At 30.0% G+C, this 27552-nt stretch overlaps 1 protein-coding gene across 2 annotated transcripts in view; it reads left to right on the top strand.

The window, feature by feature from the left end:
• Window positions 1-1087: 1087 nt before the first annotated feature.
• LOC108910797 (cAMP-specific 3',5'-cyclic phosphodiesterase, isoforms N/G) overlaps window positions 1088-27552 on the top strand; it is a 311572-nt gene continuing 285107 nt past the window's right edge. Inside the window, exons 1-3 of one of the 2 annotated variants that reach the window (XM_018715522.2) lie at window positions 1088-1355; window positions 8812-8994; window positions 17237-17269. In XM_018715522.2, the coding sequence (XP_018571038.1) occupies window positions 1228-1355; window positions 8812-8994; window positions 17237-17269 (344 nt within the window). In that variant the 5' untranslated portion in view covers window positions 1088-1227. The remainder of the gene's footprint in view (window positions 1356-8811; window positions 8995-17236; window positions 17270-27552) is intronic. The other variant, XM_018715523.1, reaches the window with a different exon arrangement.

The raw sequence follows: 27552 nt of genomic DNA, 5'->3' as shown, positions 1-27552 counted from the left end.
AAACACATTCGGGCCCGTCTTACTCAGTTTCTACGAACTAACACAAATGTTGTTTTGCTTCACCATAAATTAAAAAGAATATCCATTAACTCCGGGTTGCTATACACGCAAGCCATTTTTGACACTAACTACTAAAAAACTATTGTAAACACCACAGATAACAGGTAAACACTATCGCAACAACGATTGTAAAATCGGATTTCAGTATTCGGAGTCGCTGAGGCTACGTAGTTTTCCACGCGTATTGCGAATGACGCAAGAGGCTACAGTTGTCCAGCTATGTACTCGTTTAATGTACTACAACTCCAACAATTTTTTTCTCGGAAAATGTAAGGATTTTACAAACAAATTTTTACGATATTGACTCTATTTCTCATTTCGCATCTATTCCCATTTTTTTTGGATAAGTTTTGAATCATCCTATATATATTTATTATTATAGATATCTACTTAGAAGTATAGCGCATTGACTTGAAATGTTCTAACATAAGTACCTACCATTTAAATTTTAAAACTTCTATGGATATTCCTATATCTAGGATTTTTACATAATTTATATGAAGTAACTGATAAAGGCAATGCAAACTAAATTACAAGATCCTGATAACAAATAACATTAGTTTTATTTGGCATATAATTATATCTAATCTAATTCGCACATGTAACATAGGTATTTCCTTCTTCAAATGATAATAAAAAATAGTGTTATTTTCGCAAGTCGCAACCTTGTTGAATAATTGAGTAGGCCTATGTACAATTTTTGACTATTTACATGAACTGTCATTGTGTTAATTTTGAAACGTTTTGTTTTATTAAGAGAGGGTTGTGAAAATATTTATTCTCAGGAGTAGTCTATCTCGAGTTTCGACTGAATTGGTTTTGAACTACACCGGAAGAGATGGTTATAAATTTTAGGTGTGTTCTGCGTTTGCCGCTGTAGATAAAGACGGACTGGGTTGAGTAAAGAACGCAAATTTGTTAGTTGTTGTAGGTTCAACGTCAAACATCCTTGCAAAACTCGAGCGCGGCTCGTAAACCGTTTCTGTTAGATAAAAAAAGTCACTAATAATAATTTATAATTTATAGTTAACTGTATAATTTAATCTATATTACAATCAAGTAAAGATTAGGTTTATCTTATCTAAATAAGTTATTTATTTACATTTAATGTAGTCAGTTACTTCGGTAAATGTGGTATGAGTGCGGTTTTTTGTGCTGTTTTCTATAATGATCGTCGAAAGTACTTCTCCCGGACAATACCTTACGATCAGGCCCAGATCGAGGAATCCTATGCGAATTCCAAGAAGTCCTAGGCTTCCCAGGAGGAACTCGGATTTCATTTTGACGTATAATAGGTACTTATCCTGACAGTGCATTTTACCAGCTACTATTTAACTTATTTTACCTGTAGGTACTGCTTTATTATGTTTTTAAATTTTCCTTTATTACAAATTTATAGCAGTTCAAGCATTGCCGGTGTATAGAAAATATTTTTGTACCTAATTATAATGCCAAGGTCTTATGGTGCCTCGTAATTATAGTGCGTGTTATCACGATGCGTTTGCCACTAATTATTTAGTAAAAAACTTCTATTTACATTTATTTTACCTGTGTCTCAAAAAAATATTAAAAAAAAATATTTATGCTCACATGCCTCTACACAAATAGGTACCTACATGCGATTATATTATGTTTATGTTACTAAATTTATGTTAATCGATTTTACTTTATTCAGTAACGGTAATCAAATTTTATTCAAATTAGCATAGCTGTCTGAACTTAACACTGGATTTAGTTTTATAATCGATGTTAAACTCTTATCAACCAATATATAATCAAAACTAATCAAGTTGATCATATTATTGTGAGCCAGTAAACTGTTAATTTTTTCAATCCTCGGTGACACTTTATTGGTTTTAAATGTGTCAGGAATTAAATTTGTTTTTCTTTTTATCTGTTGAATAGGAAAAACTTCTTTATTTTTCATTTTATCGAAAGAAGTTACTCTTGATAAACAATTTTGCGGGTTCTTAAAGTAAGATTGGAATAGAAAAATTTAACATTTCTTGTACGGGGTGTTAAAAAAACTGAAAAAACTTTAAATGGTACAAGAGTAAAGTGCACTTATTTGTAAAGATGTGGAAATAATTTACTAGAAAAAGTTGTTCAAAAGTGAAACTCTCTCTCTGATACCAATTTTTGAAAAAATCGGTCTACTTTTATTTATTTGTAATCATTAAATTTATTCTATACAAAGTAAATTATTAAAAATTAACAATTCACAAATTTTAAAAGTTTATTAATTTAAACGTACAAGTAATTCATCAAAACTTCTTTTAACCTCATCTAAAAATATCGAAGCAATGGCATCTCTAATCGCAACCTTTATTGATCAGTATTGGAATCTATTAGAGGTCTGCGATAAACAATTTGTTTCAATCAACCCCTTAGGAAAAATTCCATTATTGTCAAATCTGGACTCCTAAGAGGCCACTGAACTGGTCCTTGCCTCCCAATCCTCTGGTCTGGAAATATATGGTCTAACCATTGTCTTACACTTGCCGCATAATGTGCTGAGCATCCATCTTGTTCAAAATAAAATGAACGACGGTATTCTAACGGAAGGTTTTCTAATCCACCGTCAAGAAAATTTCTTAACATATCTAAATAACTATTCACATTATAAGAGGTGTTAAAGAAGTATGGCCCTATTATTCCGTAATAAGAAATGGCGCACCACACATTTACTTTAGAAAAATATCCGAAAATGCGGATTAGACTCGCTCCAATGTCGTATATGTTGCGAAGCCACAACAACATTGGTTGAAAAAGTTGATTCATCATAAAATATGAGTTTTTTATAAAATCCTCTTTCCATACTGCTAGCCCACAAACAAAAATAACGTTTTGCTTCATCACCGAATTCCAAAAAATAATTAAAAACAGGCTTGTATGAATATATCTTATTTTGTTTTAATATCTTCTGAATTTGCGACTTTTTAACAAATTGTAGATTTTGAGCTCTTCTTAATGATAATAATTTGGGGTAATAAATTATAACAGCGAATTGTCAAATCAACTTGTCACTATCAACGCCTACTAGAACAAGATCGAATTGTTAATTTGGAATAATTTAATTTGTATAAATAAAATAAATTTAATGATTACAAATAAATAAAATTAGGCCGATTTTTTGGAAAATTAGTATTAGAGACTGCCTTTTACTTTTGAACAACTTTTTCTAGTAACTTATTTCCACATCTTCATAATTACTCTTGTACGATTTAAAGTATTTTCAATTTTTTGAGGATCCCGTACAAGAAATGTAAAATTTTTCTATCCCAACCTTACTTTAAGACTTAAATTTTTTATCAAGAGTAACTTTTTTCGATAAAATGAAAAATAGAAAAGTTTTTCCTATTCACACCATTAATAGACCATAGACACCTTAGAATATCGGTTAAATGCGGAAAGTTTTAGACCAACTTAATGACACCGACATTAGGCTTTGGAGGTGTTTTTTAAAAAAGTGGTATTTTTGTTATTTTCTCGAATTTTTTTAAATTTCTAAAAGCTTTGTCACATCAACTTTTTCCAAATATTTTCACTTTCAGCACGTTATTATTATTTTTTGTTTTTGTAATATACTGTTGAAAGGCTTGGAAGGTGCTTTTCCTATTCAGCATAAAATCCGATATAAATCCAATATGGCGGCTACGCAAACAGTTTCTCAAAACCTGATATTTACACCAACCACATGATTAACAAAAAATATCAAAAAAGTAAAATATCAGTCGATATCAAAATTTGTAATTTTCCTGCTAAAAATTTAATAGAGCAATTTGTCTAAAGAAAAAACCTGCATACAGTTTTGAAGACTCACTCATATGTTAAAATGGGAATGATTTCGTTGTTGTTTTGTAATGCAAAATATTTTATTTACTGGTATATTGTTAGTCATTGTTTAAAAATTACAAGTCATGCAAACTTGTGCTTGCTTATGTTTCAAGTAATTGAAATAATTTGTGTTAACAGATAAATCCATTTATTGATTAAATCAGCAATGCAAATTATATTTCCAGGCAGAACATATTAAATACCTAATAGTTTTAAAAAAGCCAGCATATACTTATTAATTTACAATTTTTCGAAAAATTTTTCCAAATTTAATTTTCTTATTAAGGTAAAAATATGTTCAAGTAAAATTTTCTAAGTAAAATAATTAATATGTAACTATCTGCGGTTTTTGAGATAAATTTATCTCATTCTGTCAAACCACATAAAATTTGATTAGACTTACTGTTGGAACGAATTTTCAAGTTAATCTTTTGTTAATTTATCGTCAGACAATGTAAGTCATCGAATTATATCTATAAATTTAATTATAATTAATCTATTTAAATCTGAAAAAAGTACCTTAAGAATAATTTTCAAATAATCTCATTTATTTAAATGTCCCTAATGTTAGGTCGATGGCAAAACGACTTCTTCGGGCATAATTCCTCAAAAATTTGAAATAAAAGAAAAGTGTAAAGCTTTTATTCATATTTTGACATGTTATAAAAATTAGAAAGAAAAATATGCGCACGTTCCATGCTGCTTTTAGACTCGGTGAAATAAACAATTGAATGTCAAACAGATGGAGATAAAATCAATTCAAGATTTTTCGGATAGATTGCTTTTTTTAGGGTTACATTGATATAAGGCTTAATAGATGTCTTTGTAGTGATAAAAGAGATATGATTAACATATTGTGTTGGAACAATATACAGGGTGGCCATTAATTGAACTGTCAAACTTCCACAAAGTGTAGGGCAGCTTAAAGATGGTCTTGATAAAGAAAATAACCTTTTTCCTCTTCGAAAAGTGGTAATTAAAAAAATGATTATTTCTGAAAAACCCCGGAGAAAATAGAAAAAACTGAAAAACGTCCTCGTAATTAGCATAAATAATACAGCAAATAAAGATGTAATGTTTTTCTTCAGTAGTAAAAAAAGAAACAAAATCGTAAAATATATTATTTATTGAATTACTATATTGCATATTACTAAATACTGATGTACTGAATATAATGTATAAAATGTGTTTTTTCTGATCCTCATATGTGCCAAAATATGAATGGAAACTATGTACTAATAGACGAAAGTTTTCTGATGATAGTAATTTATAATATAGTAAATTGACTTTTATTAATCTAAGATGGAGAATAAGAAAATATATAGATAAACATTGTAAAATGAAACGAAACAATGAAAAAATATATATAATATCAATTTTAATAATAAGAGAATTTTTTTATTAATACCAACTGTCATATATTTAGTAGAATAGAAATTATTCTGCTTTATGATTTTGCTAGGCGTTTGATAGAGCAATAGCAGCACGTTACAGTTACAATTTTTGGGTGTGCTTTTACTAAACTTATAGTAGTATTTGAGAACTACTTACTAAGGGTTGAAAACATTTTACGTCTACTTACAAAGTTCAAATACACCATATTTGCTACTTTTTGATCTGAAAACAATTTATACGCTGCCTAAGTAATACTGGAACAACAAGACATACTAACCTATCATCATATTTGCCCGAATATGAAAATCACGTGGAACGTCAGCCAATTATAAAGCGCTTCATATAGCGAGTTCGAATCTTTCTGACCTGCACAAGATGCACAGGGTCGACTTACATTTATGGTTAATTCTCTCAATTAATTTTCTCGAAAATAGAAACATTTAAACCATCAGTTGCTCTTTTTCGTGCCCTCTATCACCCTTTTCCAAGAACGCCCTTATTTCGGAAACACCCTGTATATTCTGCGAAGCCAAAAAGTAACGAAAAGATATGAAGATCCACATCTAAGGAAAGAATAAATATGCATTTAGTAGTGACAAGAAAACCATTTACTAGTGCCTAAAAAGTCCTTTAGTGGAAGCAAAAAAACATTTACTTCTATTACATTAAGTCTAATAGTTATAATAAAAGCGTTTGCTAGAACTATTTATGAAGAAAATTAGAGATAGCATTATAACAGTAAATTAAAGATTAGGAAAACTTTTTAACCGCTAGTAGGTTCCTATTGGCATTTTGTGGCAGCAACGTAATCCTTCTGGTTTCTAGAGCATTTTTTTATGGTTAATTAATTTTTACTATGGCGAAAACGTATTTTCCTCGCTGTGAACCGTTATTTAGATTAAAGTGATCTATATCATGTTTATTATTATTATTGTTATTACCTTTTAACTCATTGGTTGATTTTTCAAACGTCGCACTGCAGCGTTGATTATACATACTTTTTACTGCCCTGATAATCGAGTCTCATAAAATGTTATATTTGACATAAATTCAGAGATTAAGTAGATAAATTATACTTGAGATTGCAGCAATTAGGTCCCAAAATATACTTGTATCAGATGTAAAGAGGTTGGTTGCGCAAAAATTGATCCCATAGAAAACATAAAGTATAAAAAAAGTTTTATAGAGAACGGATGAGAGAATGAGTATTTTAATTTAAGAACATACAAAACAAAATATTTTTCCGTCAGGTTCCAGAAATCATATCAGCGAGAAATGTATTTAAAAATCAGTCAGTTCAATTAATAATAAATCAGCACTTAAAGATATTCATTTGTACTTCTGCTGTGGAATAACAATGGAAAAAATTAATGTCATTGGCCTCGAAAGTAGTTGGTAGACAATATTTTAATCTATACAAATATTTATTAAAATCTTATCACAAGAATGAATAAGGAAATATAAGTAAAACAAACAAAAAGCTTTTGTTCTAATTTTCTGTATTATTAGTTATTTTAGCGGTTAAAATATAATTTATGGGGATGACTTACTCAAAAAATATTTAAAACTGTGTATATCAAAAATGGCATGATCTTCTGCCAAGAGAAATAAATTACTATTTGTCACTTAATGGCACATATATTATCATTAGACTAACAACAAAATACCTAAATATTTTTAACCCTGAGCGAATCAGTTCTTCAAATACAAATGACACTTTTATTGTTCATTTATAAAGGCTTACATGATTACTGATTATACTTTAATCACAATTAGATTTAGTTAACTCTCGACATATCATAATTTTAACGAGTAGGTACGCAATGGACCATATCTAAAAATAGGTACTTAGATCTAAATTCGACCTTTTTACTGAAACCGTGATAAACATAATAATATATTTTCTGCGAGTAAAGAAAATTTATACCAAAAGACGGAGATTTAAAAGAACGTATTCAGCAATTACTTTTAAAAATGGAGGAACATTGGGTATTTATGATATTCAGGCACATGGTGTGTTTATTTTCAAGCAGATTGATCAAGCTGAATATAATTTCAACTGTCCACTATATGAGGGCCGTTCAGAAAATAACCAAACTTTATTTTTTTATACTTTATTATTAATTTTATACATTATTAGTCCTTGTATCCTCTCCCCTTTTTCACAGCGGTGTTTCCATTTCGCGAAACAGTCCTGGATAGCATAATTTGAAATGGCCTTTAAAGCTTATGATGAATTTGCTTTGATGTCATTAATAGTCTGAATACGACCTCTTTTCAGCACTGATTTTAATTTCGGAAATAAGAAAAAATCGCAGAGCCAGGTCTGGCGAGTAAGAAGGGTGAGGAACGACTGATTATTGGCACAAAACTGAAAATTGACAAAGGGGGTGCATTGTCATCGTACAAGAACCATGAAATGCGATATTTTTCAAGAACCATTGTAAAACGCCTTGATAGTACAAGGTTCACTGTTTCACCTTTAGGCCAGAATCCAAAATGCACAATTCCATTAAAGTCGAAAGAAACAGTGAGTATCACTTAGACATTGGATCGCGACTGATGTGTTTTTCTTGGGGCGTGGAGATCTTTTGCAAATCCGCTCTGATGAATGAAATTTTGTCTCAATGATGTAGACGTAAACCCAGCTTCCGTCTCCCGTTAGGATCGTTTCAGTGAATGTTTTATCTCCATTGAATTGTTCAAGGACTTGCCGACAAACGTCCACACGATTTTCTTCCTGTTGTTCGGTAAAATGGGGCTGCCTATATAAGAATGACCAAACGAATTCAAAATTTGTGTGTATACAGAATAATATTTTTGGACGTCGGAAATATTTTAGCTGTAGCTTTTGAATTACATTATTCGTAAGACTGAAGGCTAGGAGACCCTTGAAATCAAAATTCTATAACGATATTAAGAACACATATTTATTTGTTTATTTTATTTATTATTTTAAATTGTTGCATTGTTGATAATAAATATGTCTGAACAGTTTTTGATATTAAGTAAAATGTGTTATTGAAAGAACTGGATATACGCGTAATTTTGTAAAATAATCTTGAAGTTTGTTGTTTCCCTCCAAAACTAAAAATAAGGAAGTTAAAAATATGTTTCAAATGATATATTTTAAAAATATCAATATTTATAAAAAACCTCTAAGATAGACAGAAACCAATATCTTATATTGTGCAATGTTTTAGTAAGACATGTAAATTGAAAGAAGTGATAGATACTTAAAAAATTAAATTCCATGCTCTGTTTTCAGTACCTGGTGGTAGACTAGATTAAGTAATAGAACTAAATAATTTGGTCATTTTTAAAGAGGAACTTTCAAAGAACTTTCAAAAAGTGTGTTGAGTGTGAGGTGATGAAATTAACCTATATTTTTATTAAAATAACAAATAAAATACTTCCTGAGCAATTTCATGAGAATACGGAATATTAATAAAACGATAAATCTATGATTTTGAAAGGCAACTTAAGAAATATACTTAAATAGTCTTTATTTTTTTTTAGTTTCGACGTTGAAAATGGAGCTAGTCCCGGTAGAAGTCCATTGGATGGCGCGGCATCCCCATCCGCTGGACTGGTATTGCAAAATCTTCCTCAGAGGAGGGAGAGCTTCTTGTACAGATCTGATAGCGATTTTGAGATGTCCCCGAAGTCTATGTCCAGGAACTCTTCCATAGCCAGCGAAAGGTAGGCATCCTCAATTATTTCTATCATCAAGGTTCTAAAAAGGTGACTTTGCAAGTTATTGAAATTGAGAGTTTTTAAATTTAAAGTAGGACGTTGTGTAGTTTTATAAATTGTTGCAAATTATTATTAGAAACGTTCTATTTTTAAAATTTAAGATCGATAAATTTTCAAAGAGCGCCATCTGTCGCTTGGAAGTCGAACCTGAGCGGTATATAAGTCACGGCATAGGAATATTTCAACGTTTTCTGCTTATATGAAAATAGCCGAGTTGGAAACCAAATCAATACCTTATTTCCCTAAAAGTTTCCTTTTTATATTTTCCAGCCTGTATTGATTTTTTGGTGGGCGGATAATTTCCTTAAATAATCAATTATCCTCAGACTAGCTAACTTAATGTTTGCATTAAATAAATAAAAAAAATGTAAATACCACTAACAAAATTATTACCAGCACAGATTTACTAACAACATTTAAGAAATTTCTCTCTCTTGAAAATAGACTAAAATATTGAATTGAAATTGATGACTAACATACATTTTCACGACTTTTGTTCAAAATCTTCTTCCATTATTTTTAACTTGAATCAAATTATGATTTAGACAAATATGTGCGTAATAAAAGCATCTTTTTAATGTAAATACCTACAGAGCTAAACTAAAAATAAATATAAAAGGTTCCAAAAAATGGTCCAACTAACAAAGTTCTAGGATCAAAATACTCCTTATTTAAATAGTACAGGATATACCAGAATCATGTAGGTGATTTTAAATAAAAAGTCATTCTTTGTCATATATTTACGTTTAAGCTGAATATATTTCCATTTTTCTCAAAGACCGTATCATAAAAATTCTTAACAGATAGACAAAAATTTTTTAAATAAATTTTGTACAAGAAAGACAAATTATACTTAAGTTATTAGTGTACATACGAAAAAGTTATGCACTAAATGACATAAGGCCAGTAGTCAAAGAAATGATTTATCTGCCTATATTTATATTTACAAACAAGTATATTGCACAGATTCTTCGGGTAAAAACATAATGGAACCTGCCGTATGCACTTATTGATACACTGAAAAAAGGATTTATTTGGACTAAATAAATATCGTTTGCCATGAACTAATCCTAGTTTTGGATATTGCCTAGCATATATATTGTGAAAAGTAACTAATAATAAGTTCATAGTTTTGTAATAAATCTTATTTGAATGTTAATTTATTTTTAGTGTAATATCACATTTCGCCTCTTTATTATTAATCTACATATTTTAAGATGTAGATGACATAAGATTATTAGAAATATATCTTAGCTTAATGTGAACTAACAGTTTTTCAGTGAAATTAGGTTATTTTAATATTAATAAATGAATGGTTTATAAAAAGTGAATTGTTTTTTTCGCTAAAATTGGACGTATTTCTTTCTTGATTAGTCTCAAAATGATGTACTTTCTCAAATTTAATTAAACTGATAATTAGATAACTTATCTAAGTTTATAATTTTTGAAATGGTACACAGTGTTGAGATCTACTAATAGAGAATCACATGCGAGTATATACGATACTTTTATTCGAACATTTCATTTTTGCTAAAAATTAATTTTAAGATTTGTATTTTCCGAACTTATTATATACATACATATATCGATCAAAACTACTTGTCATAGTTGTTGACAGTTTAATGATTTAAAATAATTGGTGGATTGTTAAATTGGGTTTTATTATAAATTTATGAAACTACAACAGCAACACTATGTCCTTATTTAAAACTGACTTTTTGACGATTACTACTTGTTTGACCCTAACTTTCACAATTTCTGCATCCATTTTAATGATGAGTAAACGGAACACAGCACACAGCACTCTGTAACTATATGCACATGTTATATTATGAATATGATCTAAGAACAACAAGAAACACTACCTTTTGATATACTCGTAGTCCATACCGAGGTCCATACTAGCCTACTGAACTAAACAATACACTACAGGCAGCTTGCATACATAGTCGCCATGATGGCGAAGATACGACTGTCAGGGGAGAACACAACTTGGTCACGTGATTGGAATAATTTTTAAATAATATATTTTACTATTGAACTGATAATAGTTTTAAACTATATAAAAATTTAACTTTTATAACCAGCTCGTTCACATTTAAGAAATTATATATTTGGAATAATTTTCCTTTAAAGTTTATTGTAACGTTTGATAGACTAATATAAAATAATATTTATTAAATAAAAACGAATATAAATTTGTATTAAAAATTTATTCTTTTAATTCGCCTAACAAATATTCTAAAATCATAAATGGTTATATTAAATCTAATTTGTTAATTATAGACAAATCTGTTGCAAACTGTTTCTTTTTTTAATTCAAACAAATCAAATGACTTGTATTGAATGTAACTGGTTTATCTCAATGTAACTAGCATAAATGTAAACTAACCGATTCCTTTAATAGAAAGTAATTGTTTTTTCAGTGTATAGGGGCTTCTTTTTCAAGATACAAAAACAATTTAATTCATTCATTTGTTTGTTTTTGAGATATTAAGATGAAATATTACATAAACGGATATCTTATACCAACACATCTTTTGTATACTTTATTCAAAAAATTACAAGCGCGGGCGGAGGAAGAGGATTCGTAGAATTCATCGACCTCCCACTTTTTTCTGCCTACGTCCTTTTTAAAGATGTTGTTACAAATTTCTTTATTATATTATTATATTTTTGTTACCCTTGCAAAAAAGTTTTATTTATTGCTTGATTTACGAGATATTGTAATTTGTTTAGATATACCACATCGACGTATTTCCCGTTCTTTAAAATCCTCAATTTTTCGAAGGCGACAACTCTTGACAAAGGTGTCTTTGAAGGGTATTAATTGCAATATTTTTGTACATCTAGCACTATAATTTTCTAAAGCTACGTTCCAAATTAATTTAGTAAATAGATGTTGAAGTAGATGAAAATACCTAAGATAAATTAAGTTTCCGCGATATTTAATTTTTGTTAGTTCCTAAAAGTTTACATTTGCATTTGTTTTAATCTCTTGGTTGTGTTTATTCTTAGTAAGGAACGGTAATATGGAATATCACTTTTATTTGTATCGTTATCTTTGACTGCAGTACTTAGAATATTCTAGTGGATGTGGGGAAACGGTTCAGAAATAAAAGTCCAATATCAAAATAACTGAACACATATTTCTTATAAAGTAAATAATAGCGCAATTCTTTTTACTGGCAAAATTGTAAGGTAATATGGAATATATCGTAAAATAAAAGATAGCATTTCTAGCAACTGAAATCAGCACACAATTCGTGAACCCAAAGTTCTTATCTCAAACAATGTATCTAAATTTCTCCTCTTGAGACATAAAATGTCCCGAACAGAAATTATATTCAGCTTCATCGTTCAGAGTTTGGGAATACTTCGTCATGAGATGAGTCAATTAAGAGTAGGGAATCTTCAACTTATCAGAAGACTCCTCGTTGTTTGTTATTTTTATCGGTCTTTCTCTAGCACCACTAAAACTTACTTTACTGTTGTCACAAACTGTTTACCAGTAGCAGGTATAAAATCATCTATCATATTTTTCTTTGTTTTGCCTCCAGTACTTCTTTTTAACTTATTCTTTTCTGTAGCGGATATGCCTCAACTCCACTTCGTTCTTATTAGGAGCTGATTTCAAAATTTTGACTTTTCCTGACTTCCGTATGATGGTCGTCCAAGATCAAAAGTATTGGGTCGTCAGCACTTGGTCTTACATGCTCTAAAAGTGGTTGATTCATCGCATAAATAAGTATATTTCAAATCACTCATATCGATGGAAAGCAAAATTGGTTCCTGATGCAGATTTTTTCTTTAATAAATCGTTGCCATTTTTATGATGGAAATCGGCGGCACGTATTTGTCACCTTCATTCATACACAATATCAAGTCACAAGGGAACCTTATTCTGCAGATGTAAGCAAACTTATTTGCTGTTTCCCTTTTAAAAATAACACAACAGGGCATCTGGAATATTAAGTCCAGTTTTTTCGACATTAATAATCTGATTTGGTTGAGGAATATATCTTAACAGAAATATAATAAGACTCTGACTAACATTTTTTTTCTTAAATCCTAATGCGCGAGAGGACGATGTTTCATTAGGTTTTTCCAGACTCGGTACGTCCTCATGTCTCATTTTAAAATGATACAGCCATTCTTTTCCAGCCCAATTTCTGAGTAGTGAAAAAGAATTTGGAATGTTGTTCATCCTAACTAGCTGAAATCCAATATTACGGGCGTCTCACCTTGTTTTCTACATTTTTCTACATTGATAAGCAGTATTTCACTAGTTCACTTCTTTAAATGTTCTGTCAAAATAGGCTTTTTATTTAATTTTGTTTAGCATAGCACGTCAGAAGACACATATGTATTACAAAGTCGAAACAGAGCAACACGAGGCACATTAAATCATATGCATGCCTTTAAATAGTCCATTGTTTTAGACCTAATTGTTGCTATTGTCGTCCAACTTGCGTTGAGATGATGGTACCTTATTCTCATATTTCGCGGCATTTCTAGCAAAAACATTCAAAATATATTTATATATGCACAGACAATGGTCGGGTATATAACTACCAAATAGTTAATGCTATCAAAACTCTATATTCCTGGGCGAGTTTGGAGTTAAAATAAATGAACTTCTACCTGCGGAGCACAGATGGTACTAGTAGAGTCTCTAACATTTAGGTATTCCATTTTCCCCTAACTGAAAATTTTACCATTAAATTATTTAAATTCCTCAAATTTGATTAAGTAAATTACAGAAACATATAACTAAAACGTTTTTAAATACTCAGCCCTAAATGTGGTATAAAAGATACAATATTTTGTAAATTAAGCCTTGAATCAAAATTTGGAAGAAAGAAAAAGTAAAAGAACGCAATATTTGATCTTAAAATAGGATCATTAGATCATAAAGAAAAGAGGTGACTCAGTGACTAGAGACTACTCTGTCTACCTAACGATTTTCTTTTTATCAAAGTTACAAAAAAGATATATCGGCATAAGGCAAGGTCTGTGAAAAATGTAGTGAAAATTTAAAACTTACTTAAACTTAATATCAAAAAAACGACAGATATTATGTAATAAAATCATTAATTGTAATTTTTACTCCCTGTATCTTAAAAGAAGCCCTATTATTTTTATTCAGGGAATCTATTGTGAAACAGTTCACCATTTTTTTTGTATGACAAATTATTTCACTTACTTGACTTAAAATAAATCTTGACTGAAAAATAAATTTATTATTTTTCCCAAACAAATGTAGTTTTGATTCATGTTCCTAAAAGTCTGTGGTTAAGATATTTTTTTTTTCATTTCTGTAAGTACTGTTACAAAATTTGTGAAAGGTCAAAACTGTTTCGTTCATACATAACACATAAAATATTCATATAAATGTAAAACATGCAGTGTGTGCAGGGGCAACATTAGTGGCATCATATTCGTTAACGTACTGCTCTTCAGAAATGTAGAAATGATGCCACCCATTGTGCTACTTCATTTTAGTTTCATGAGATATCCAGTTTCTGGGTCAAGTTTTTACCTGAGTTGTAATTCTTCCGGCTGTAATGATGTTGAATCCTTCAAGCGCGGAAAACCGCGTTGATTAATGAGGTATCTTTTTATTTCGTAGGTTTTGAGGGAAAAATGGCGCCTTGCTAGGTAATTCCACTTCATCCATTGTGTCTGAAACTGAGTAGAGTAGTGTTTTGAATTTTTATTTATGAAAATATTGGGAATTATTATTACAAGTTAAAATTTGCCAAGTATTAATTAATTTATAAGAAAAAAATGTGAATAGGAACAGTATCTCCAACGAGACTAATTAAGTTATTTTTTCCTACTTGATGAAAAAGTCGTACCTAATGAATTCTAATAATTTTACATTTATATGTATGTATAAAAATGTACAAATGAAAGAGTACAAAATTTAGTTTTAGCAGTGATCCAAATAGCTTGTACTATTGTATATAATTACATAGATTTTGGACAACAAACTTTAATTATCGTGAAAATGGAAGACAAAATGTTCTGAAGAATAAAATTTGGTTAAAAATGTTGCTAATGCAAATTTGTGCTGAGTAAAATATATGTTTTAATGTTGTATATTGTACATTATATTTGTAGTGGTACTTGTCAAGAAATAACAGTTATTAATGGACATGTTTAATGATTAACACTTTCAGTTCACACACATTGTTCGTAATAATACGAAAGTCACATATGGCACTATGATTTGCAATTCTGAACAATAATAAATTGTCAAATATAAATATATAATAGGAAACCATATTAAGAATATTTAAAACTATTAAATATTTATTAAAATACTTATATAAAATAAATTTATTTATTTCTAAATGATTTTTAAGTGTACACACTTTCGATTTTTAGTTGCTAACATATTGGCCTGTACGTATCTGTGTGAATTACAATACACTTTTTTTATTCTCGTGAAACTAAATTCATTTATATGATCCGATCCTTTATGTTTTATCAAGTAAAATACTATAACTTACTACTTTATGTGCATAATTAAACCAACTGAAAATATAACCACAATATAAGTGATTGGTCTTAATGAAAAATTTTTTTATAGCTTTTTAAAAATCCACATTGGTAGTTTCTAAACTGACATTTTTTACATAACGCTGTTTTCTATGTTAACATGGGGCACCAAATTTGTAATTCAATTTTATTTGTTCAGAAATATAAAATGATTTTCAAAGTTACTCCTTTTATAATTGAAGATATCAACTGAATATACCTGAATTTAATTTCATATTGTTTACTTTTGATTTACTTTTTTTCAATATTGACTTTTTTCACTAAGGTGCATTCCAAAGAAACGAGGACCTTTCAAAAATAGATATTTCTATTGAGGCCATCTATTGGCGAAAAGGTAGATCCTTCACTAATGTACTGTCAAAATTTCATAACATTTGGGCGATTGGAAACGAAGTATTGCATCTGAAGTGACAGTATGTTTGTATCATTGCATCGGTACAAAAATGAACGTCGAACAAAGAGCTAATATTATGTTTTGTTTTAAACTTGATAAAACTTCTACCAAAACGTTTCAAAATTGATGAACCAAGTTTATGGTGATGATTGTTTATCCCGTGGCAGAGTTTATGAGTGGTAAACGAGGTTTAAGAACGGTCGTGAGAACATAAATGATGAGCAGTATATTAGCCAACCGAAACCCGTGGTTACTCAAATTCCATCAAAACTGAGAAATCAAAGATCAACTTCATTGAAATTCATGGAATTGGTATTTGAGCATCTCAAAAACATCAATTTATCGCATTTTGGCTGAACATTTGGGCTACCGGAAAGGGTGTCCACGGTTTGTTCCGCATAAGTTGACTGAGAGCCAAAAATTGCTCAGAATTCAACATTCGAAGGACATCATCAAGGAGGCCAAAAAGTACAAAAACTTTCTTTACAACATTGTGACTGGTGATGAAACGTGGTGAAACCAAGCGCCAAACTGCCGAATGGAAGGCGGCAGACGAGCCCAATCCCAAAAAATATCGTTTGGAGAATTCAAAAGTGAAGACAATGTTGATTTGTTTTTACGATTCCAATGGAAGTGTCCACAAAGAGTTAATTCCACCGGGCCAAATCATTAATGCTCAATTCTATCCTGACGTTTTGAAGCGTTGTTGCATGATAATGTTCCATCTCGTCGATCGACACTTGTGACCAATTTTTTTGACTAAAAATCACATTTTAACTCAACCACTCGCCATATTCGCCTGATGTGGCACCGTGCGATTTATACTTTTTCGGAAAAATGCATTTGCAGATGAAAGGAAAGCGTTTTGTGGATGTAGAAGCCATCCAAAAGGCATCCTGAGGACATCCAGGCCGATAATCTAAAACATTCATTCGACTAATTTAAATAAAATAAATCGGTTTTGCCAAAAAAACTTTTTGTTAAAAAGCCCTGTTTACTTTGGAACGCACCTTCTGGAACAACATTTTGGTCATAGAGAGAGTTGGAAATCTGTTATGTACAAAAGGTGGTAGATCCACGAAAACGCAAATTCGCGATATTTTAACACAAATTCCTAAAGAATTTAGTAAGAGATACTTGATAAAGAACTGAAACTATTGAATAAAGATTTCTTTTAAAATTGTTTTGTGACAAGCGAAGAAATCTTATGTACGATCTATTTTTCAGATTCAAGGAGACTGAAAACATTTTGGAAAGATCGTATGTACTTTTTTCGTTTAGAAGTATGTTGCACCTTTTAGAGTAACCTTAGCGAAATTAGATAAAGATCTCTCCTGCATGTCGAAATTTTTGTATGCATTTATGTTTTTCTGTGCCAACTAACATGCAAAAGTTACCAAACCGATAAGCAGGGAGCAACTTTTTAGACAGTAAAAGATTTTTTTCCTTGAGTATTTTTTGCCAAGTTGCATAAAACTTAACATCAAAATATTTTACACTAGATATTATGAGATTTACAAAACGTTCCTAACATAAGTTCTTTCATCCCCTTTTATTTATATATAATGTATTGTCCTTCTATTATGTGCATTTCTAATTATTCCAAAATAAGATCTTAAAATCAATTCATAACCAATTCTTTTGAAGCAGCAGTTTATTATTTATAACTTTTTCAAGGTAAAACTTTTTAGAAAACGGTGCTAAAAAACAAAATAAATATTAAGAAATACAGAACGAATTATAAAATGAAGAAACTCACTTAAATCTAAACTAACTTAATCAAAATTTAAAATAAAAAAAGTAGTTAGTAGATCTGAGATAAGCATCTCCAAAAGTTATTCCCTGTCCAAGTAAATATCTAACCTAGCTGCAAGCTGTAAGAGAATTAACAAATTACTTACTAATTAAAGAATGATTTTTTGATGATAAGTATGTATGTACCTATACTAACAGAGATGACTTAGAGCTTTATAGTTAGTTACTGCAAATATTATATCAATAGTTGTACTGATTGCTAGTGTATATATAAAGTTGTTAATATCTAATATAATTATACAAGTGATTCAAAGAACAGGAACCGATTTAAATAAATTTATAGAGATACAGGGTGATTCACAAATGGTGACCAAAAATGAAACCTCGTATTCTTTGGTGAATTAAGGTTAAGGGGAGTCTTTCCTATAAAGTTTTTATCTAGGACGCTTCGTTAAAAAGATACAGGGTGTTAAACTTCAAAAAATATTTTTAATTTTTTTAAATAATTTAAATAATTTAAATTTTTGGTCACCATTTGTGAATCACCCCGCAATAAAAATTAATCTGTGCTCAAAGAAAGGGTGATCAGACGTTTTTTAATGAAACACCATGTATATTTTTACATGATGGATAGAATTTTCTATCAGGGTTGGTAATGCACTGTCGTTTGATGTTTTTATTCAAAGTAAGAAAAACGTAGTGAAAGAAAAGTGGATCGTAAGTCATAAGAGTAGTATATTGGAAATATTTTTGAGGCTACAATATTTTTTTTGTATGGCATTTTGACATTATTTCTTTCCATTTAGTAGAGGCAAGCAGTAAAGTAACCATTCTATATCTAAGGAAAGTTCTATCCCAATACAGGGTGTCCGGTAAGTACCTCCTAATCTATCGGGAGTGTATAGGGGAGGTCAAAATAAAACTAGTCCTTCCTATAATTTTTTTTCCTAATGTGCCCCCTAACGGAGTTATGGGGGGTCAAAGGGGTACCTAGAAATTAACGTTTAGGGTTATAATTTTGAAACCACCCTGTATATTTTAATAAAATTTTTGTACGTTGTATTACACATGGAGCTCTACGATTTGATGCTAAAATCAACTTTTTGCTATTATCAGGTGTCCAGAAACGGACTGGCCCTATCACAATTTTTCTCAAAATTTTGACAGAAGTAATTTTATCAAACTGAAAATATTATTATTAGATACTCTGAAGGTTTTTCTTTAAAAATGGTACTCTTTATTTATTTCGAAAAAATGAACGGTTTGCGAGATAAATCGGTTTTGAAAAAAATTGGTAACAAATACAACAACAATTAAAATTTATTTTTTTACAATAAAATCATTCCCGCTAGTGCTAGCCTACAGATTCACCATAAACATTTACTGACCACTCCCGAGAGATTAGGAGGTACTTACCGGACACCCTGTATACGTATAGGGTGTTTTCAAAAGAAGTAGCACCAATGGTACCGACGAATTTACAGTTTAAAAAGAAAACGTTTTGAATAAAAATGTATGCACCTTAGCCTCTCACAATTTCCAAAAAAAAATAAAAATATGGAATATTGGCTGTAATTTGAAAATCAAAAAAGCTATGATAGTAAAATTATACACAAATTTTCTAACAATGCTTGTGCAACTTCTCAACAATTTTTCGAAAATTTCTGCCTCTTGGAGGGAGTTAAAATAATCATAGATAGGTACCCTAAGTTATTTTTTGCTACAGCTTTTTTGTTTGACAAAAATTGAATAGTCAATAATACGTATCAGATAAAGCAAAATGTTTTAAAATAAACCAGGCTGTCAAACACGTATTTTTGAATATTCAATTTTTGTCAAACAAAAAAAAAATTTAGCAAAAAATAATTTAGGGAATGCTTATTTCAACCCTTTCCAAGGAACAGGGATTTTTGAAAAATTGTTGAAAAATTGCATATTTGTGTAAAATTTACAGTCGCTGTTCCATATTTCTTTAGATACTTTGAGAAGCCGTATCTCCTAGGAGTGAATATTTTACTAAGGTAATTTTTATGCAAAGCGTGTCTTTTTAGCTGTAGATTCACCGATATTATTTGTGCTACTTCTTTTGCGAACACCCTGTATAATAATATACCAACAGTATGTTACTTATTGAAATATATTTCATCACTTTTTTATAATACCCGTCATATATATAAAATATTTACTAACATTCTTCTTTTACTAGCAGTCAACCTATGTTTTAAAAATTTGACTGAAAACAATTTTATATTAGGTTATTCATAGAATCAGTTTTTCTTTGGAAACTCCTTGAAATCGTCTTATTTCTAAGCTCTGCAATATAATAATAATTTTGTTGCAATCCATAATAAAATGATGAGACTCCCATAAAGGATATATACAGGATATACAGTATACAAAATTGTGTTGCAAGTAGATTTTATTATAGCTGTTTTACATTGACAATTTATTGATCAATTAATTCATGAAGTCGCTTCATCAAGAAATTGGACAAGTGTAATGTACCAAATCAGCTGTCAAATAACTTTATCAATTTATTCATCAAGTTGTTGACGAATTAGAGCATGTTCTAATTTTCGTCAATTTCTTCGTGAAGTTCGGAAGTACCAACCCAACAGATTTCCAGCCTCAGATCAGTAATGAGGTTATGTTATTGGTTAATAATTGTGTGGCGTCGTGCTAGTTTTGCATTGTTTTTACTGATTTGTTATTTACAACAACTAATATTTATATAATATGTGTCAGAACGGTACCGCCGTTGTATCACTACAATTAAGAGTGGAAAGGTGACTAGTTTGAAATTTATTTGCTTCTTTGATTCATTGGTAGAACTGATTCATACGTCAAAAAACTTGACAAAGTCTGTAGCAGTGTAAAACCACACCGTTTACCAATAAATTCGTGAATTAATTAATGAAGAACTTCGTCAATTTATTGATGAATAAATTCTCAATGTAAAACAGCTATTATTAACTTTGGGTGTTTAGAAAAAGCTGCAAATTCACAAATTAGCAGATTGCAGGAATAATGTAGAATGCTTAGATTTGTATTGCATTTTTGTGTTAGTTATTTTATTTGTAATATATTTAAACTGGATATTATAAGACGAATGCAAGCAGGTGAGTTAATTTAATATGAACATACTAGAAATAATTGGTTTTTCAAATAATCCTTAACCGATTGTCTATACACATGGTACAAAGTTTCTTAAATCTAGATCAAATTCTCAATTTTTAGTAACTAAACCACAACGCGATACAGATAAAGAGGAATATATTTTTATTTCTTAAAAAAATCGTTTAAGCTTTTTGGTAATTGCACGGATGGCGTTGATGGAATAAAAAAAAATACTTAATGATTTTCTATTCAGATTTAAATATATTCGGGCAGCTCTATCAAGTAATTTTCATAAACCAAATAATCTTTTTCCATTACTGAATTACCTGAGTGAAGAGTTTTATATGATTCACCCTATATTTCATGTATCGGAACTAATCAAATAATTCACTTCTAACCTAGGATACGTTCCAATCATATAACTGTTTCTCCTGCATGTATCGTCGAGATTATCGAACTTATTACTATATTTATCAATTAAATCTATATCATAAGAACTTGAAAAGGAGGAGGTAGAGGCTTACGTTTTAAATATTTCTTACTGCTTGTCTTTACATTATACATATTACAATTATTGCAAACCGGGAACATTTAGAAGAATACGGTTGGACGTATTTCTTCATTCACTGAAATACAAGATCTGATTTTTTTATCCAAGTTATCTGCTGTCAATGATATCTTAAATTTAATTATTTGTGATATAATATTCTCCTTAGAGCGTCTTACACATTAAGATATAGATACGTTGACAATATCCTGAAAATATAACTTCAAAATAAATAGTTTAATTTTGTAGGGTAGTAGGTATTTATCGAAATACTTGCTTTGAATTATCTTAAAACCCAATTGTTTAAACATTAAATTTACTTTATGAACATGAATATTCTGTTTTAATAAGCAGAACTTCAGTATCGCAGAGAGAAGGTCATTTTATGCAAAGTATTCTCAACGAACATACTTGCCACACCTCTTTGTTTTCGAGGTACAGGTTGTTGAATTTTCTAAAAAAAAAAAATAGTTTTTCCGATCATTTTGAGAATGGAAAGAACGAATATTTTTTTGCATAGAGAATTGCTTTCTACAAACGAGCCAATTTTCATGTTAATAGATTTACCAGTAGGTACTTACCTACTCGGTGCATTTTACTATTTTATTAAAAAAAATAATGACATGTTAACGACAATATTCCACCATTTTTAAAATTCTAAGATATTTCAAGAAGAAAATTTCTTTAATTCTTTCTCTAAATTGTACCGTTTTCCAATAAAGTTCAACAGCTTTTTTGTATGTGCTACAATAGTGGCATTAAGATTAGGATAGGCTGCGGGTCCTTCTTTTGGAGGAAATTAAAATGGGTGAAAGAGAAACTCGATACGACTCTAGAGTAAAATAGTCGAATCTAGCATACCTTATACACTACATTAATAAATAAGTCATTTGTTAACGAGAACTTAAGGAAACGTATTAGCTGGACAAAACATAAATTAAATAGTAGATTTTTAAATTAAAGAAGATAATCAAAGTGATACCCATTTTTTAAAATACATACTCTTAAGAATTGATTTCGTTGTAATTTGTAATTTATTACAGGCTGTTTCTATTCTCTCAATTAATTCTTCCCTGCTGTCAATTAGTGTGAAATAAAGTATACCTTTACATCAGTCAAACTTCTATTTTGGTCCTGTATTCTTGCCAGGCCATTTTTCTAAAAATCTACTTACTATCCTACTGCACCTTCAGTATAATCCATAGACGTAATGAATATTTGCTTACTCTTTATTGGTAAATAGAAATGGGATATTTGAAATTAACCCAATACCTAAATAATTCGCAAAAATTGCCCAAAGGGTTTTTAAGATGATTCACACGAACAATGAGAACATTGTTGCTGTCAAATGATAAAATGATAACGCAAGCCACCTAATAGTAATGAAATTTTGTTGGAGATTAAATAATTGCAGTGTGCATTGATGTTCTTTAGGAAAATTAAAGAATAGTTTTTCTTCTTAAAATATCTGAGGATTATAAAAATGGTGGAATATTGCTACTAAGACATTCATTATTTTTTGGAGAAAATAGTAAAATGCATCTAGTAAGTATACCAGTGTGAATCTAACAACGTGAAAATTGACAAGTTGCAGAAAGCGATTTAACAGATATTTCCTCCACGAAAAAATATTATCTTACCCATTCACAACTCAACACCCTCTATTTCAAAAACTAAGAGGTTTGACTTGTTCATCGAGAACAATTTGCTTAAAAAGACCTTCGATTTATGCTACTGAAGTTCTGCTCATTTAAAACGGAAACACGCTGTATAATAATCTTCATCGCGAAAAGAAATTTCTAAGAAATAATCCTTATCTCAGTTTTCCAATTTTTTTCAGTTAAAGACCTTACTTAATACCCACTATTTCAGCACAGCTAGAAACCAGTCTATTCCAACAAGTAAGTTACTTTGTCTACATGTAAGATGTTCAACTACAATGTTCATACTTTGTAATAATATACTATAGCATACCCATCTCTCATAGATCCTGAAATATGCTGCAAGTTTTTTGTGTACTATGATACTTGCTTTGTTTATGACAGATGCTACACTAAATCCTTTGAAGCGATGAAATGCTTCTAAAAAAGGATACCTACGCAGTAGCTCGCATTTGCAATTAGTTTCAAAGTTATTGTCACTGAAGTAATCTCATCTAATGAATTTCAAACGGCGCAGTTCTCGAAGTCGTATTTGTATTTGAAATATACCAGATTATGGTATAGACAAACAAGGCGATACGGTGTTTAATTGATATTTCACATCCAATATAACGTCTACAGGATCATTAAGGCTGAATTGATTCAGATTTACAAGCGTAATGGTAGATGTACTGTTGAATACGCAAATTTTTACAATTTAAAGGTTGTCTTAAAATATAAAGGGTAGGTTTTTTCAACTGTTGAGTAAATTTAGTTGTCAGTTAAACCTATGTCTGCCAGTTTATGCATATATTGTATATGAAAGAGATGTATATTTAACTGACAAATACATTTAATACATAAAGAAATGTTATGAGGTGGAACAAGATTTTGTAATACCCACTTATTTAATCTTACGAAAAACTATTAACAAAAGTTAACTTAAAATTTGTTATGCATATAAAAGTATAGAATGTTTAATCAGCTTTACTATTAATTTTAAATATGAAATTTCTCTTAAAAACTCTGCATTAGCTTGGTTCGATCCAAGACAAAATATGTCTCAATAATATGGTCACCGAATTATTCATTATAGGTATCATGAGAATCTTGAGACGGTTTAGCACACTTTTTTTTTATTTCACTTGTTAATAGACGTAATATTGCTTGTTTAATTTTTTTATTTAAATTACTCCATTATCAAATCGACTGCAATGAAATACTAGGCATGCTTAATTTATACATCCCTAGAACTGCGTCATGTCAACTCGATTTATTTCACTAATGTGTCTAATGTAATTTTAATAACGATTCCACTTCTATTCACATTTTTTCTCTAACTCAGGTGATAAAAAATATTTTCAACTAAAATAGAACACATATTGTTATGCTTTACATAACCTTTTTTGACCTACATTTTAAATTTTGTTACAACTTAAAAATAGATTTAAATTTACACCTTAATTTTTGACAAAAAACATTATTAAAACATTATATTTGAAGAATTGAGAAATTATGTCTATCTGTTTTAAATAAATAATTTTAGATAAGACAAAAGAACACACAATATAAGGTGTAAAAAAATGATGAAATTGAAATTTGAAAATTTTCCAATTTAAAGAAAATATTTCAAGCTAAAGGAGGTATTTTCGCTACGTGTCCTTACTTCAACCAGTTTTCTTTTTATTGTATTCTATCTGAAACACCCTGTAATGTAAAGCGAATTGATTTCTTTTGTTAGTAAGTGCTTTTGTCTGTTTTTTAGAAGGCGCTACAATACATATAACTCAAGGATTACTAAGATGTGTGAGAAAGGTTGCCAAACGCACATCTGTAGATTGACCATGAAATAAAAACTGACGTCTTTCAGCTTTCCTTCTGTGGTTTACTTTTCTGCAGTTTCAGTCAATTCAGTCTTTATAATATGAGACGGACGGATATGCGCATTTTTTATGTTCTGTGAGAATCAAGGACGATGTGAAATTGTGTTTTTAGAATTAAGATATTTAAGAAATTATAATTGTTTGTTCTATGCCCAAAGTTCTTCGACATAAAATATATAGTATCGTAAAAAGTGTTGATTTATTTCGATTGATGTATAAATAATGAACTTTCATGAGACCTTCTATGCTAGAGAAACGTGTTATAAGATGATATATATGATCTTATTTAAATAACTTCTTCTCTACGAATATTCAACACATGCATTGCTAATTGCATAAACCTAACACCTGGTGATATAACTCCTCAATATAAGAAAAAAGTTCTCGTAAATGTGGCCGAGAGATGTATCGAGTCCAAGATAAATGGAGGTCGAGTTAAAATTTATGAAAATAATTTTCAAACTTCAAATATTCATTCAAATGAAAATTATGTACATTTTACCCTCTACCATTCTGTCTATTTGGCTCATATTTGCCTCATATTTATTATTATTTAAGACCAGAACTGTAGAATTTGGACTTTTTACGCAAAAAATACCCCTTGCTTTTTTTATATACTTAAAATGACTCGATTCCGAATAAAATAACATTATTAGTCGTTTAGATAAGAAAAATAAAATTTTATGGCGTTATTTTTGCTATGCAAAAGATTCTTTCCATCTAAAAACAGGTCTGATTACCTACTGGTATTAGTAGAAACAAATGTTGCATCAGGAAAGAACTTTGGAAATATTGGTTTGTTTATCTTTAAGCTTTTTACATATAAACAAAAAATATTTTCAAAAATGTTAACATGAACATCCAATACTTATTTCGGTTATATCACCACGTAAAATTGGGAGTATACAATTATCGTCATACTTTATGTACATGTTCAGGGTGATACAGAACTTATCCAAAAAAAATTTTTGAATGTACAAGGAACTCTTACAAATACAATTTTGTAAAAAAAAATCGAAATCGGCAAAATGATTTAAAAATACACTCCTGCACGGCACTGGAAACTGGTCCACTGTAAAACCTGACCTGGCGCAAGGCAAAGCATGCAGTCGGCGACTGGCACGATAACAAAGTGTAATAAAATATAAACGGACAGAAAATTGAAAGAATTTCTTTCCTAAGGAAAGAACTAAATAAAATTTTATAACATCTATTTTTTTTATTTTATACAAGCAAATTCAATTGCTTTTGTCGTTACTGTAATAATTATTGCGGTTTTAATTAATAAAATAATTTGACATACCTGATGTTACAACAACTGTTCAAAATTTTGTCCACCGACGTGTAAACACATTTGGGACCGTCGTACCCAGTGTCTATAAACTAACACAAATGTTGTCTTTCTTCAACATGACACAAATACTTCACCATAACACAAATGTTGTCTTGCTTCACCATAACATAAATACTTCACCATAACACGAATGTTATCTTGCTTCACCATAAATTAAAACGATATCCATCAACTCCGAGTTGATATTACACGTAAGCCATTTTTGACACTTGAAAAGTAATGTAAACACTATCGCAAAAACTTTAGTACTAAAATAGGATTTATGTATTTGGATCCGCCTGGGGCTACGTGGAAAGAGAATTGCGTACAGCATACAACGCGAATGACGCTAGAGATTACAGTAGTTTCTCGGAAACTATACCTAAGGATTTTATAAAAAAAAATTTACGATATTAACTCCATTTTTCATAACACATCTATTCCCATTCCCCATGTTGTGAATCACCCTGCAGATATACATATATGTAGTGAAGTTGTAGAAGTTAATTCACACTAATTTTATTGCTGTAAGTATACATTATTTTTTTGGATGATTTTGAAATAAGTATGTCAAACTTCGGTCCAAAATTTCATATTTCGAAGATGAAAAATTGTTAAATCAAAGAAACAGAAGATTTTGAAACCGGTTCTATTGGAATTTCAAGGACGATCTCCCGCATCTTTTTTTATTACTCGAAATGTTTAGGTACTTTAAAACACTTTTTTTGGGTTTGTCGGTTGGAGAGTATTAAAACACCGTTCGGAATAATAAAATGAATTAGAAAGTGATGGAAATAAATTACCAAATCGATATTAGCCATTAAACATGCTTCTAACGGCGTTGAAAATTATCCCGCATGCTTGCGATTACTCCAAGCATCTGTCTAATTTCATTGGATGTACTCTATTAATACCATATCCGCTAATGCTGCATTTGAAGACATTTTGAAATAAATCAAGGTAAATCAATCTACGAGAGCCAGTGTCCTGTAAATAACAACACTGATCTTGATCTAGTTACTGCATTGTAAACAGTTGATCAGTTGATTAAGTAGGCTGATGCAGAGTCGGCCTAAATTTCGCGTAATAATTCTTAATGAAAATTGTTTATTTTCACATCCTATAAAATATTCTATAAAATGGCGAATGCGCCAATGTTCTCGTAAAAATCGAATAAAGTTCGATAATGCACAAATCGTATCTGACGTAAATAGCAAACGCTACATTGGCATACACTCTTTTACACATAGTTGTGAAAAAATCCTATG

The sequence above is a fragment of the Anoplophora glabripennis genome, unplaced genomic scaffold, assembly GCF_000390285.2.
Source record: "Anoplophora glabripennis isolate ALB-LARVAE unplaced genomic scaffold, Agla_2.0 scaffold380, whole genome shotgun sequence".
NCBI classification, from domain to species: domain Eukaryota; kingdom Metazoa; phylum Arthropoda; class Insecta; order Coleoptera; family Cerambycidae; genus Anoplophora; species Anoplophora glabripennis.
This window is presented reverse-complemented; position numbering and strand designations above follow the sequence as displayed.